This window comes from Nothobranchius furzeri, chromosome 13 (assembly GCF_043380555.1).
Source record: "Nothobranchius furzeri strain GRZ-AD chromosome 13, NfurGRZ-RIMD1, whole genome shotgun sequence".
Classification (NCBI taxonomy): domain Eukaryota; kingdom Metazoa; phylum Chordata; class Actinopteri; order Cyprinodontiformes; family Nothobranchiidae; genus Nothobranchius; species Nothobranchius furzeri.
Window position 1 is genome coordinate 60,204,968 of NC_091753.1, and position 15,000 is coordinate 60,219,967.

The 15,000-nt window shown below is 54.5% G+C and overlaps 1 protein-coding gene across 2 annotated transcripts in view; it reads left to right on the forward strand.

Annotated features, from left to right (window-relative positions):
- The window catches only part of zgc:152863 (sushi domain-containing protein 6), a 20,687-nt gene extending 7,273 nt beyond the window's left edge, over positions 1 to 13,414 (forward strand). Inside the window, exons 3-5 of one of the 2 annotated variants that reach the window (XM_015950687.3) lie at positions 2,733 to 2,930; positions 12,161 to 12,299; positions 12,389 to 13,414. In XM_015950687.3, coding sequence (XP_015806173.1) covers positions 2,733 to 2,930; positions 12,161 to 12,299; positions 12,389 to 12,728 — 677 coding nt within the window. In that variant the 3' untranslated portion in view covers positions 12,729 to 13,414. The remainder of the gene's footprint in view (positions 1 to 2,732; positions 2,931 to 12,160; positions 12,300 to 12,388) is intronic. The other variant, XM_015950688.3, reaches the window with a different exon arrangement.
- Positions 13,415 to 15,000: the final 1,586 nt, after the last annotated feature.

Consider the following 15,000-nt stretch of genomic DNA (forward strand, 5'->3'; position numbering starts at 1 on the left):
GCTCTCTCTTCACCACGACAGACCGGTACAACGCCCGCATCACTGCAGATGCAGCACCAATCCACCTATCCATCTCACGCTCCATCTTTCCCTCACTAGTGAACAAGACCCCGAGATACTTAAACCCCTCCACTTGGGGCAGGACCTCATCCCTGACCCGGAGAAGGCATTCTACCCTTTTCTGAATCAAGACCATGGTCTCTGATTTAGAGGAGCTGATTCTCATCCCAGCTGCTTCACACTCGGCTGCGAACCGCTCCAGCGAAAGCTGAAGATCACGTTCTGATGAAGCCAGCAGGACCACATCATCTGCAAAAAGCAGAGACCTGATCCTCAGACCACCAAACAGATCCCCTCCACACCTTGGCTGCTCCAAGAAATCCTGTCCATAAAGGTTATGAACAGAATCGGTGACAAAGGGCAGCCTTGGCGGAGTCCAACTCTCACTGGGAACGAGCCCGACTTACTGCCGGCAATGCGGACCAAGCTCTGACACCGGTCATACAGGGACCTAACAGCCCGTATCAGAGGGCCTGGTACCCCATACCCCCGTGTACCCCCCACAGGGCCCCCCGAGGGACGCGGTCGAACGCCTTCTCCAAATCCACAAAACACATGTAGACTGGTTGGGCAAATTCCCACGCACCCTCCAGGATCCCCCTAAGGGTATAGAGCTGGTCCAGTGTTCCACGGCCAGGACCAAAACCACATTGCTCCTCCTGAATCTGCGGTTCAACAATCCGACGGATCCTCCTCTCCAGAACCCTGAATAGACCTTACCAGGAAGGCTCAGGAGTGTGAACCCCTGTAGTTGGAACACACCCTGCTGTCCCCCTTTTTAAATAAGGGGACCACCTTCCAGGTCTGCCAGTCCAGTGGGACTGCCCCCGATGTCCACGCGATATTGCAGAGCCGCGTCAGCCAACACAACATCCAGAGCCTTAAGGAACTCCGGGCGGATCTCATCCACCCCGGAGCCTTGCCACAGAGGAGCTTTTAACCACCTCAGTGACCTCCGCACCAGAGATTTGAGAGGCCAACCCAAAGTCCCCAGACTCTGCTTCCTCACTGGAAGACGTGTCGGTGGGATTGAGGAGGTCTTCGAAGTATTCTGCCCACCGATCCACAACGTCCTGGTCAGCAGAACATCGTCCCCACTATAAACAGTGGGGTGGACCAGATTCTCCTCAAAGCTGTACAGAAATCTTTCTCCAAGGTCTCACCGAACTCCTCCCATGCTCAGGTTTTTGCCTCCTTGACCACCAGAGCCACATTCCGCTTGGACTGCCGGGAGCCGTCAGCTTCCCCTGGAATTCCACAGGCCACAAATCACATCAAATCAATCAAAGATACTTTTTTTATCCCAGAGGGAAAGACCTGATAGGACTCTTTCTTCAGCTTGACAGCATTCCAAACTGCCAATGTCCACCATCGGGTTCGAGGGTTGCCGCCATGAAAGGCACCGACAACCCTGCGACAACAGCTCTAGTTGGCCGCCTCAACAATGGAGACACGGAACAGGTCCCATTTGGACTCACCGTCTCCCGTCTCCCCCGGAAGGTTTTGGAATTTCTGTTGGAGGTGGGAATTGAAGCTCCGTTTGACAGAGTTTCCTGTCAGACGTTCCCATCAGACCCTTGCAATACGTTTGGTCCTGCCAGGTCAGACTGGCATCCTCCCCCACCACCAGAGCCAACTCACCACCAGGTAGTGGTCAGGTGACAGCTCCGCCCCTCTCTTCACCCGAGTGTCCAAGACATGAAACAGCAGATCACGCACATAGGCAGAGGGAGGCTACCGTCTCGTTCACCGGGGTAAACTCCTACATGCAGGCACCAAGATGGGGGCAACTAGAATGCCCACCCCTGCTCGGCGCCTCTCAGTGGGGGCAAGTCCAGAATGGTAGAAAGTCCAACCCCTCTCAAGGAAACTGGTTCTGGAGCCAGAGCCATGTGCTGAGGTGAACAAGGTAAATGTCCGTATTAGGTAAACGGGCTGTAGTTGATGCTTGTGCCGACTTCAGCCACGATGTGTTCAGGGATGCTCGGAAATACAGAATTTGAAATAAAGGCTTTTGGACATATTTGTTTTTAAATTTTTATGATTTTCTATTAATATTCACGTTTGTTCTATTCTCTAACTTGTTTCTAACTTTATTCTCTATCCGCTCTGGGCAGCATCGTCCTCAGAGTTTCATTAAACGGGTTTTTTCTGACGATGTTGAATCTGTTTTCAGGTAGTTTTTTTTACATGGATTATGAGGGATTGTGCTCTAAAATGGAAACCTCTGGTTCCTCTTTGGCTCCATGTGCCGTTTGTGTTTGTAAGGTTTGAAACGACTGGATCCTCCTCATCTTATCCAGATTTCTTTTCTCATAAAGGTTTGGTTTAGTGTTACTCCTGAGTTTCAGAAAGCTGGATTATAGGAAGTCTTTAGTGGCTTCCAAGATTTTTTACTTCATTCTGGAACGTTTTTATGGGTTTGGGCTAAAAATGACTAAACAAATGAATGTCTATGCTGCTGAGGTGGTTCTGGACTTGTGTGTAATGTTTCAGGGAAAGGTCAGAGGTCATGACCCTTTTACTCACACGTGTCAGCTTGTTGTTGTTCCACACAATCCAAATTCGTTTCTCATCCTTTCACACTGTGACCCTGACATCACCGCACACAGGACGCTGATTCGATCAGCTCCTATCGTAGAGCTCACGTCTCTGTGGTTCTGTTTCTGCAGGCAGGCCCAGCAACTGCTCTCACCCTCTGGTGCCAGAACATGGAGGCTTCCGCTGCAGCCCGTCTCCCTGCCGCGGCTTCCCCCCCAAGAGCTTCATCCGGTTCTTCTGTGAGCCTGGGTACCACATCAGCTCCAAGGAGCCCAACTCCAAGTGTCGCCACGGGAAGTGGTTCCCTCCCATTCCCGCCTGCATCAAAGGTGCAGACTTGAAATGTGAACACACACCCACACATACATACGCAGCTGAGGGTCCAGAGAGAAAGGGTTGTTGCTGTTTAATGTCCACAACCACGTAAAACCAGGATTTTTTATTTTATTTTGCATCAGGGACATGAGTTGACTGGGAGGAAGAATGCATCTTCATTAACACTGGTACATATGAGAGTTGGACACAAAATAAAAATGGCATTTTAGGACATTCGTTGTCAACACGGGGGGCTGTGCAGTGGCGCAGTGGTTAGAGCTGTTGCTTTGCAGCGAGAAGGTCCTGGGTTAGCTTCCCAGCCTGGGATCTTTCTGCATGGAGTTCGCATGTTCTCCCTGTGCTCGCGTGGGTTCTCTCCGGGTTCTCCAGCTTCCTCCCACCGTCCAAAACATGACTGTCAGGTTGATTGGTCTGTCTAAATTGTCCTTAGGTGTGTGCGTGCATGATTGTTTCTCCTGTGTGTCTCTGTGTTGTTCTGCTATGGACTGGCTCTCTGTCCAGGGTGTACCCCGCCTGATTGACCATTGACCGCTGGAGATAGGCCCCAGCCCCCGCGATCCCACGTGGACAAGCAGGTTCAGACAATGGATGGATGGACGGATGGTTGTCAACACATAGATAAATTAACACGTGGCAGCAGAAAATATTTAAAAAGACACACAACTGAAGTAGTTCAAGCCTTTTATTGTTTCTAATATTGATGATTGTGGCGTACAGCTCATGAAAACCCAAAACTCCTATCTCAAAAAATTAGCATATCATGAAAAGGTTCTCTAAACGAGCTATTAACCTAATCATCTGAATCAACTAATGAACTCTAAACACCTGCAAAAGATTCCTGAGGCTGTGAGAAACTCCCAGCCTGGTTCATTACTCAAACCCGCAATCATGGGTAAGACTGACGACCTGACCGCTGTCCTGAAGGCCATCAATGACACCCTCAAGCAAGAGGGTAAGACACAGAAAGACATTTCTGAACGAATAGGCTGTTCCCAGAGTGCTGTATCAAGGCACCTCAGTGGGAAGTCTGTGGGAAGGAACAAGTGTGGCAGAAGACGCTGCACAACCAGAAGAGGTGACCGGACCCTGAGGAAGATTGTGGAGAAGGACCGATTCCAGACCTTGGGGGACCTGCGGAAGCAGTGGACTGAGTCTGGAGTAGGAACATCCAGAGCCACCGTGTACAGGTGTGTGCAGGAAATGGGCTACAGGTGCCGCATTCCCCAGGTCAAGCCACTTTGAACCAGAAACAGCGGCAGAAGCGCCTGACTTTATGGAATTGGGCGTTTTTGGAAGCATGTCTCCCAGCAGCTCCATCCTGACCCAGTTAGCACCTGGTTTATAATCTACTCAGGACGGATGGTTCACGGCTGTTGAGCCTTTTTAAATGGTACACCTAAATATGGTAAGATGCATTTTAAATTGTATTGTTTTTGCACAACCTGGCATCTGCATCAGGTCTGATTTATTTCATTTGTAATTTTAGTAAAATCAGCGGAAAAGGAGGGATTTGCAGCGTCAGCACGTTATCTTCTGACCTCTTTAAAAGATCCTCAGATACCGAGTCACTTTAGAAGAACTTGCAGCTTTGCCAGTTCCGACTTCCTTTGTCACCATTCAGTCAAACGTGCACCAACAGGAAGTCAGAGTGCAGAAAGAGGAAGTGGGCAAAGCCGCTGAAATAACCATTAGGTTTGTTTCCTCTGTGCTGATGCTGTCTGGTGCCCGTGGAAAGTTACCAAATGACTCGGTTTCCTATAAGATGAGGTTTCTGCTGAGGCCAGTACCCAGAACACCAGCTGGTTCCCACAGCACAGCCGTTAGAGATCAGCTGTTCACAGCAACCTGTTGAAGCTCCAGATGTCAAACTGTCCAAGACTCCGTCCTGCACGTGAGCCTGAAGCTGCAGGTGCTCTACCAGTAACGTTTCTGCTGCATCATGGGTTTGGTGGTTTTGCTTCCTTTGTGATTCTGAAACCCTTTTCAGCAGGAATTTAGCCAAAGAAAATCTGTATTTGGGACATTTTTCATTCACATGGAGCAACGGGAGTTGGGTTAGAATGTCCGTCATTCATTATAATAATAATAGTAAAACGTTCCTGTAGAAGCGAATCTACATGTGTTTTTTGGATGTGAAGAAGGCGTTTGACCGCGTCCCACGGATGGGGGGGGGGGCTGTGGGGGGTACCAGGCCCTCCCATACGGGCTAGTAGGGCCCTGAATGACCGGTGCCAGAGCTTGGTCCGCATTGCCGGCAGTAAGTCGAGCTCGTTCCCGATGAGAGTTGGACTCCGCCACGGCTCAAGTGGCTGGGGAGAGGGCAGTCAGAGGCCCTCTGCTTAGGCTGATGACCCCGCGACCCGACCCCAGATATGCGGCTGAAAACGGACGGAGGAGTAGTTTTTTAAATAGTTTGATTCATATTTTCTGTTTAAAGGCCAGTGAAGGTTTTAACCTCTACGTTCTGCAGGTCATCTCCTGCTGTTCATTCCCAAACTGAATTACAAATCCATGGAGAGTGCTTCTACGCTCTGGAGTGCACTCCCTGTTCCCAAGCATCTGGCTCCTCTTCACTTCTCCAGACCGGCTTTTGGCCAATAACTCCTCAGCAGTGGACCGTGTTGCTGCTTCCTTCTCTTCTTGCTTTCATTCTGTCTGGTTTTTACTACATGTGCTGTACCCCCCCTCTCTGACCTGCTGACTTGCTTTCGCCCTCTCTGACCTGCTGACTTGCTGTCGCCCTCTCTCTGACCTGCTGACTTGCTGTCGCCTTCTCTCTGACCGGCTGACTTGCTTTCGCCCTCTCTGACCTGCTCACTTGGGGTCGCCCTCTTGCTGACCTGTTGACTTGCTTTCGCCCTCTCTCTGACCTGCTGACTTGCTGTTGCCCTCTTGCTGACCAGCCGACTTGCGGTCGCGCTCTCTCTGGCCAGCCGACTTGCGGTCGCCCTCTTGCTGACCTGCTGTTGCCCTCTCTCTGACCTGCTGTTGCCCTCTCGCTGACTTGCTGTTGCCCTCTCCCTGACTTGCTGTTACCCTCTCTCTGACCTGCTGTTACCCTCTCTCTGACCTGGTGACTTGCTGTTGCCCTCTCTCTGACCTGCTTGACTTGCTGTCGCCCTCTCTCTGACTGGCTGACTTGCTGTCGCTCTCTCTCTGACCTGCTGACTTGCTGTCGCCCTCTCTGACCTGCTCACTTGCAGTCGCCCTCTCTCTGACCTGCTGACTTGCTGTCGCCCTCTCTGAACTGCTCACTTGCAGTCGCCCTCTCTCTGACCTGCTGACTTGCTGTCGCCCTCTCTGAACTGCTCAATTGCGGTCGCCCTCTCTCTGACCTGCTGACTTGCTGTCGCCCTCTCTGACCTGCTCACTTGCAGTCGCCCTCTCTCTGACCTGCTGACTTGCTGTCGCCCTCTCTGAACTGCTCAATTGCGGTCGCCCTCTCTCTGACCTGCTGACTTGCTGTCGCCCTCTCTGACCTGCTCACTTGCAGTCGCCCTCTTGCTGACCTGCTCACTTGCGGTCACCCTCCTGCTGACCTGCTGTTGCCCTCTCTCTGACCTGCTGTCGCCCTCTCGCTGACTGGCTGTTGCCCTCTCCCTGACCTGCTGTCGCCCTCTCTCTGACCTGCTGTTGCCCTCTCTCTGACCTGCTGTCGCCCTCTCGCTGACTGGCTGTTGCCCTCTCGCTGACCGGCTGTCGCCCTCTCTCTGACCTGCTGTCGCCCTCTCTTTGACCTGCTGTTGCCCTCTCTCTGACCTGCTGACTTGCTGTCGCCCTCTCTCTGACCTGCTGACTTGCTGTCGCCCTCTCTGAACTGCTCAATTGCGGTCGCCCTCTCTCTGACCTGCTGACTTGCTGTCGCCCTCTCTGACCTGCTCACTTGCAGTCACCCTCTTGCTGACCTGCTCACTTGCGGTCGCCCTCCTGCTGACCTGCTGTTGCCCTCTCTCTGACCTGCTGTCGCCCTCTCGCTGACTGGCTGTTGCCCTCTCCCTGACCTGCTGTCGCCCTCTCTCTGACCTGCTGTCGCCCTCTCTTTGACCTGCTGTCGCCCTCTCTCTGACCTGCTGTCGCCCTCTCGCTGACTGGCTGTTGCCCTCTCGCTGACCGGCTGTCGCCCTCTCTCTGACCTGCTGTCGCCCTCTCTTTGACCTGCTGTTGCCCTCTCTCTGACCTGCTGACTTGCTGTCGCCCTCTCTCCGACCTGCTGACTTGGTGTCACCCTCTTGCTGACCTGTTGTTGCCCTCTCTCTGACCTGCTGTCGCCCTCTCGCTGACCTGCTGTCGCCCTCTCGCTTACCGGCTGTCGCCCTCTCTCTGACCTGCTGTCGCCCTCTTTTTGACCTGCTGTTGCCCTCTCTCTGACCTGCTGACTTGCTGTCGCCCTCTCTCTGACCTGCTGACTTGCTGTCGCCCTCTCTGAACTGCTCAATTGCGGTCGCCCTCTCTCTGACCTGCTGACTTGCTGTCGCCCTCTCTGACCTGCTCACTTGCAGTCGCCCTCTCTCTGACCTGCTGACTTGCTGTCGCCCTCTCTGAACTGCTCAATTGCGGTCGCCCTCTCTCTGACCTGCTGACTTGCTGTCGCCCTCTCTGACCTGCTCACTTGCAGTCGCCCTCTTGCTGACCTGCTCACTTGCGGTCGCCCTCCTGCTGACCTGCTGTTGCCCTCTCTCGGACCTGCTGTCGCCCTCTCGCTGACTGGCTGTTGCCCTCTCCCTGACCTGCTGTCGCCCTCTCTCTGACCTGCTGTCGCCCTCTCTTTGACCTGCTGTTGCCCTCTCTCTGACCTGCTGTCGCCCTCTCGCTGACTGGCTGTTGCCCTCTCGCTGACCGGCTGTCGCCCTCTCTCTGACCTGCTGTCGCCCTCTCTTTGACCTGCTGTTGCCCTCTCTCTGACCTGCTGACTTGCTGTCGCCCTCTCTCTGACCTGCTGACTTGCTGTCACCCTCTTGCTGACCTGCTGTTGCCCTCTCTCTGACCTGCTGACTTGCTGTCGCCCTCTCTCTGACCTGCTGACTTGCTGTCACCCTCTCTCTGACCTGCTGACTTGCTGTCGCCCTCTCTCTGACCAGCTTGACTTGCTGTCGCCCTCTCTCCGACTGGCTGACTTGCTGTCGCCCTCTCTCTGACCGGCTGACTTGCGGTCACCCTCTTGCTGACCTGCTGACTTGCTGTTGCCCTCTCTCTGAACTGCTCACATGCGGTCGCCCTCTCTCTGACCTGCTGACTTGCTGTCGCCCTCTCTGACCTGCTCACTTGCAGTCACCCTCCTGCTGACCAGCCGACTTGCTGTCGCCCTCTTGCTGATCTGCTGTTGCCTTCTCTCTGACCTGCTGTCGCCCCCTCGCTGACTGGCTGTTGCCCTCTCCCTGACCTGCTGTCGCCCTCTCGCTGACTGTCTGTTGCCCTCTCTCTGACCTGCTGTCGCCCTCTCTTTGACCTGCTGTTGCCCTCTCTCTGACCAGCTGACTTGCTGTCACCCTCTCTCTGACCTGCTGACTTGCGGTCACCCTCTTGCTGACCTGCTGTTGCCCTCTCTCTGACCTGCTGACTTGCTGTCGCCCTCTTGCTGACCTGCTGTTGCCCTCTCTCTGACCAGCTGACTTGCGGTCGCCCTCTTGCTGACCTGCTGACTTGCTGTTGCGCTCTCTCTGACAGGCTGACTTGCTGTCGCCCTCTCTGACCTGCTCACTTGCCGTCGCCCTCTTGCTGACCTGCTCACTTGCGGTCGCCCTCTTGCTGACCTGCTCACTTGCGGTCGCCCTCTTGCTGACCAGCCGACTTGCTGTCGCCCTCTTGCTGACTGGCTGTTGCCCTCTCTCTCACCTGCTGTTGCCCTCTCTCTGACCTGCTGTCGCCCTCTCTCTGACCTGCTGACTTGCTGTCGCCCTCTCTCTGACCTGCTGACCTGCTGTCGCCCTCTCTCTGACCGGCTGACTTGTGGTCGCCCTCTCTCTGACCGGCTGACTTGTGGTCGCCCTCTTGCTGACCTGCTCACTTGCGGTCGCCCTCTTGCTGACCAGCCGACTTGCTGTCGCCCTCTTGCTGACTGGCTGTTGCCCTCTCTCTGACCTGCTGTTGCCCTCTCTCTCACCTGCTGTTGCCCTCTCTCTGACCTGCTGTCGCCCTCTCTCTGACCTGCTGACTTGCTGTCGCCCTCTCTCTGACCTGCTGACCTGCTGTCGCCCTCTCTCTGACCGGCTGACTTGCGGTCGCCCTCTTGCTGACCTGCTCACTTGCGGTCGCCCTCTCGCTGACCTGCTAACTTGCTGTCGCCCTCTCTGACCTGCTCACTTGCGGTCACCCTCTTGCTGACCTGCTGACTTGCTGTTGCCCTCTCTCTGATCTGCTCACTTGCGGTTGCCCTCTTGCTGACCTGCTGACTTGCTGTTGCCCTCTCTCTGACCTGCTCACTTGCGGTTGCCCTCTTGCTGACCTGCTACTTGCGGTCGCCCTCTTCCTGACCTGCTGACTTGCTGTCGCCCTCTCTGACCTGCTGACTTGCTGTCTCCCTCTCTCTGACCTGCTGACTTGCTGTCGCCCTCTCTCTGGCCGGCTGACTTGCTGTCACCCTCTGTCTGACCAGCTGACTTGCTGTCGCCCTCTCCCTGACCTGCTGACTTGCTGTCGCCCTCTCCCTGACCTGCTGACTTGCTGCCGCCCTCTCTGACCTGCTGTCGCCCTCTCGCTGACTTGCTGTCGCCCTCTATCTGATCTGCTGACTTGCTGTCGCCCTCTCTCTGACCTGTTGACTTGCTGTCACCCTCTCCCTGACCAGCTGACTTGCTGTCGCCCTCTCTCTGACCTGTTGACTTGCTGTCGCCCTCTCTCTGACCTGCTGACTTGCGGTCACCCTCTTGCTGACCTGCTGTTGCCCTCTCTCTGACCTGCTGTCGCCCTCTCTTTGACCTGCTGTTGCCCTCTCTCTGACCAGCTGACTTGCTGTCACCCTCTCTCTGACCTGCTGACTTGCGGTCACCCTCTTGCTGACCTGCTGTTGCCCTCTCTCTGACCTGCTGACTTGCTGTCGCCCTCTTGCTGACCTGCTGTTGCCCTCTCTCTGACCAGCTGACTTGCGGTCGCCCTCTTGCTGACCTGCTGACTTGCTGTTGCGCTCTCTCTGACAGGCTGACTTGCTGTCGCCCTCTCTGACCTGCTCACTTGCCGTCGCCCTCTTGCTGACCTGCTCACTTGCGGTCGCCCTCTTGCTGACCTGCTCACTTGCGGTTGCCCTCTTGCTGACCAGCCGACTTGCTGTCGCCCTCTTGCTGACTGGCTGTTGCCCTCTCTCTGACCTGCTGTTGCCCTCTCTCTCACCTGCTGTTGCCCTCTCTCTGACCTGCTGTCGCCCTCTCTCTGACCTGCTGACTTGCTGTCGCCCTCTCTCTGACCTGCTGACCTGCTGTCGCCCTCTCTCTGACCGGCTGACTTGTGGTCGCCCTCTTGCTGACCTGCTCACTTGCGGTCGCCCTCTTGCTGACCAGCCGACTTGCTGTCGCCCTCTTGCTGACTGGCTGTTGCCCTCTCTCTGACCTGCTGTTGCCCTCTCTCTGACCTGCTGTTGCCCTCTCTCTGACCTGCTGTCGCCCTCTCTCTGACCTGCTGACTTGCTGTCGCCCTCTCTCTGACCTGCTGACCTGCTGTCGCCCTCTCTCTGACCGGCTGACTTGCGGTCGCCCTCTTGCTGACCTGCTCACTTGCGGTCGCCCTCTCGCTGACCTGCTAACTTGCTGTCGCCCTCTCTGACCTGCTCACTTGCGGTCACCCTCTTGCTGACCTGCTGACTTGCTGTTGCCCTCTCTCTGACCTGCTCACTTGCGGTTGCCCTCTTGCTGACCTGCTACTTGCGGTCGCCCTCTTCCTGACCTGCTGACTTGCTGTCGCCCTCTCTGACCTGCTGACTTGCTGTCTCCCTCTCTCTGACCTGCTGACTTGCTGTCGCCCTCTCTCTGGCCGGCTGACTTGCTGTCACCCTCTGTCTGACCAGCTGACTTGCTGTCGCCCTCTCCCTGACCTGCTGACTTGCTGTCGCCCTCTCCCTGACCTGCTGACTTGCTGCCGCCCTCTCTGACCTGCTGTCGCCCTCTCGCTGACTTTCTGTCGCCCTCTATCTGATCTGCTGACTTGCTGTCGCCCTCTCTCTGACCTGTTGACTTGCTGTCGCCCTCTCCCTGACCAGCTGACTTGCTGTCGCCCTCTCTCTGACCTGTTGACTTGCTGTCGCCCTCTCCCTGACCAGCTGACTTGCTGTCGCCCTCTCCCTGACCTGCTGACTTGCTGTCGCCCTCTCCCTGACCTGCTGACTTTCTGTCGCCCTCTCTGACCTGCTGTCGCCCTCTCCCTGACCTGCTGACTTGATGTCGCCCTCTCTCTGACCTGCTGACTTGATGTCGCCCTCTCCCTGACCTGCTGACTTGCTGTCGCCCTCTCCCTGACCTGCTGACTTTCTGTCGCCCTCTCTGACCTGCTGTCGCCCTCTCCCTGACCTGTTGACTTGCTGTCGCCCTCTCTCTGACCTGCTGACTTGCTGTCGCCCTCTCTCTGACCTGTTGACTTGCTGTCGCCCTCTCCCTGACCAGCTGACTTGCTGTCGCCCTCTCTCTGACCTGTTGACTTGCTGTCGCCCTCTCCCTGACCAGCTGACTTGCTGTCGCCCTCTCCCTGACCTGCTGACTTGCTGTTGCCCTCTCCCTGACCTGCTGACTTACTGTCGCCCTCTCTGACCTGCTGTCGCCCTCTCCCTGACCTGCTGACTTGATGTCGCCCTCTCCCTGACCTGCTGACTTGCTGTCGCCCTCTCCCTGACCTGCTGACTTTCTGTCGCCCTCTCTGACCTGCTGTCGCCCTCTCCCTGACCTGTTGACTTGCTGTCGCCCTCTCTCTGACCTGCTGACTTGATGTCGCCCTCTCTCTGACCTGCTGACTTTCTGTCGCCCTCTCTGACCTGCTGTCGCCCTCTCCCTGACCTGTTGACTTGCTGTCGCCCTCTCTCTGGCCTACTGACTTGCTGTCGCCCTCTCTCTGACCTGCTGACTTGCGGTCACCCTTTCTCTGACCTGCTGACTTGCTGTCGCCCTCTCTCTGGCCTACTGACTTGCTGTCGCCCTCTCTCTGACCTGCTGACTTGCGGTCACCCTTTCTCTGACCTGCTGACTTGCTGTCACCCTCTCCCTGACCTGCTAAAGGCTAAGAGATGTTATTATTTTATGACCCTCAGATGGTCCCAACATGAGGTCCAGTGAGGATGACTCCATGCCCGGCATGGCCACCACTGCGGTAGGCGTGTCCATTTTTCTCCTCACCACCACCGCCTGCCTGGTCATCAAGTCCCGCCTCTACCCTTGTCAGTCGTGCGGGTACGGAGGCGCTGAATATTTCGTTTTTGGAGATCTTCAAAAGATCTTCAGATGTTTCTCATCTAACGTTCCTCTTCGTTGTTTCCCAGCAGCCGTTGCTCCTCTGACCAGCTGGACCTGATGGTGGATGGACTTCCTGTCTCCTTGCCGTCCTACGAGGAGGCCGTGTACGGCAGCTGGGGCCAGCGGATCCCTCCCTGCTCTGCTCCTGGACCCACTCAGCTCCTCCTGGCCCAGGAGGCTCCAGGTCGCCCACTCTCCTCTCTGAACCACCAGCCGGAGAGCAGTCGCCCCCTCCTGTTGGACCAAAGCCCAGAGAACCCCCCTCCCCCTTATGAGGAGGTCCAGTTGTCCTGTCCCAGAGACGGGAGGAGCAATGGGAGCGTCCTGCAGCTTCCCCAGTCTCCCTCAGACGATAAGGACACTTGATTCCTCCTGCAGGAACTCAGAGGATCTGATGAAGAGACTGACCTCTGAACCTGTTCTGTCTTCCCGTTTCCGGGTTCCTGAGCATCCGGACAAACGGGAAGCTGTTTGAGATGAAGCTGACGAGCTCAGACATGAATGTGCAGCATAGTGTGGATGAAGATGATGGATGTGATTTGCACGCACGTCTTTACCAGGATGAAGAGGGATTTCTGCAGCGTGGAGGTGTGAATTTAGTGTTTTCAGTGCCGTTCTGAAAACGTTAGTTTCTCCTGTCAGTGACGGGGTCCTTCGAGGCTGCGTGCTGTTACAGGAGGCTACGCGTTTCCATGGCGACGGACCTCCTGTCTGAGACTTTTGCACATGTCTGTTGTTGATCTGATCCTGGTGTTTCAACCTGCAGCTTAAAGGATCGACTGCTGCATTCTTTCAGCGAATAAAGGTTTTTATGAACGTTTTTGTTTCACAAAGTGCTAAAAACTCTCTCTAGTAAGCAGGAAGTAACATTTCTAACATAAGCTCGATTTTATGTCCTCCTCGCCTGAAGGCTCCTCTGCCTTCTCAGACTACGAATGTATTTAATGTTTGATTTTGATGCAGCAAACATGAACTAATATATTATTTACAGGATTATTTGTACATTGTAATATTGCACAGATCTATTAGAAAATAAAATTGGATGTTTTTTAGTTTGAAATCCTGGTTTTTGTTTTAATTTAAAAACTAAATTGTCCCTGTAGCTGTAAGTCTCGGCCCTGGACCCCAGCAGCAGACCTGTCCAGGCTGACGAGCTGTAGCTCTGTAGCATCCAGGGAAACAGCACTAGGGTGGAAAGTTCCGGTTGAAGATCATGAACGTTGTTTTACTTGTGTTTAAATGAAGATGAAGGTTGGAGAAGGCATGATGAAGATGATTAAAGCTGTGCTGCAAGGAGGACAAAGCTGTGTTCATGGAAGAACTGCATGAATATAAAATGGTGTCGTCTGCATATAAATGTATATGAGAACTGTCAACAGCATGAACGATGTTATTAATATAGACCCTGAATAAGGCTGGGCCCAGTATCGACCCTTGAGGAACGCCCATAGATAGAGGTAGAGGAGTAGATTGGTAACCCTCTGTTCTCACTGGCGTACGACCTAAGATATAACTTCTGGACCACGCCACGGATGTCTGAGAACGTCCTGTAGGTTTGAGTCTACTGAGTGAGATGTTATGGTCTACAGAGTCAAAGGCTTTAGCCATTCAACAAACACAGCTACACAATATGTATCGTTAGGTTCCTGTATGGTCTCCTCGTTTTGCAGATGATGTGGTCCTGTTGGCTTCATCAGAACGTGATCTCCAGCTCGCAGCTGGGATGAGAATCCGCTCCTCTAAATCTGAGACCAAGGTCTTGATTCAGAAAAGGGTAGAATGCCTTCTCCGGGTCAGGGATGAGGTCCTGCCCCAAGTGGAGGAGTTTAAGTATCTCGGGGTCTTGTTCACTAGTGAGGGAAAACTGGAGCGTGAGATCGACAGGTGGATTGGTGCTGCGTCTGCAGTGATGCGGGCGTTGTACCGGTCTGTCGTGGTGAAGAGAGAGCTGAGTCAGGAGAAGAAGCTCTCGATTTACCAGTCGATCTACGTTCCTACCCTCACCTATGGTCATGAGCTTTGGGTAGTGACCGAAAGAACGAGATCGCAGATACAAGCGGCCGAAACGAGTTTTCTTTGCAGAGTGTCTGGGCTCTCCCTTAGAGATAGGGTGAGAAGCTTGGTCAGCTGGGAGGGGCTCAGAGTAGACCCGCTGCTCCTCCACATCTAGAGGAGCCAGTGGAGGTGGCTCGGGACTCTGGAAAGAACGCCTCCCTGGGGAGGTTTGATCAGCTGGAACAGCAGATAAAAAATGCATGAGGTAATTATCACCGGCCTGAGCGTTAAACCCCGCTCCTACGCCAAGGTGGTAGCGGGAGGGAGGAATGTCAACGCGGAGGCTGAGACCGCGGATCTATAATTGGAAACTCAGGTTGTGACATTCCTGAGAGAAAAGAATTTAGAATTAAATGTCATAAATGTTGCCGCATGTCATACAATTCCAACGAGAGGCGCAAGCAAGCCTGTCATCTTCGTAAATCGGGGATCCGATGTTTATCTGAAGGAACATCTTACAAATACGACGGCAGAATTATCAAGAGTACCGCGCACCTCCAGGAAAAATGATGAAATCAAAGCAACGTGGACGAGGAACTGCCAAGTGTTTATTCCGCTAAACGGGACTACGCCACACAAGACA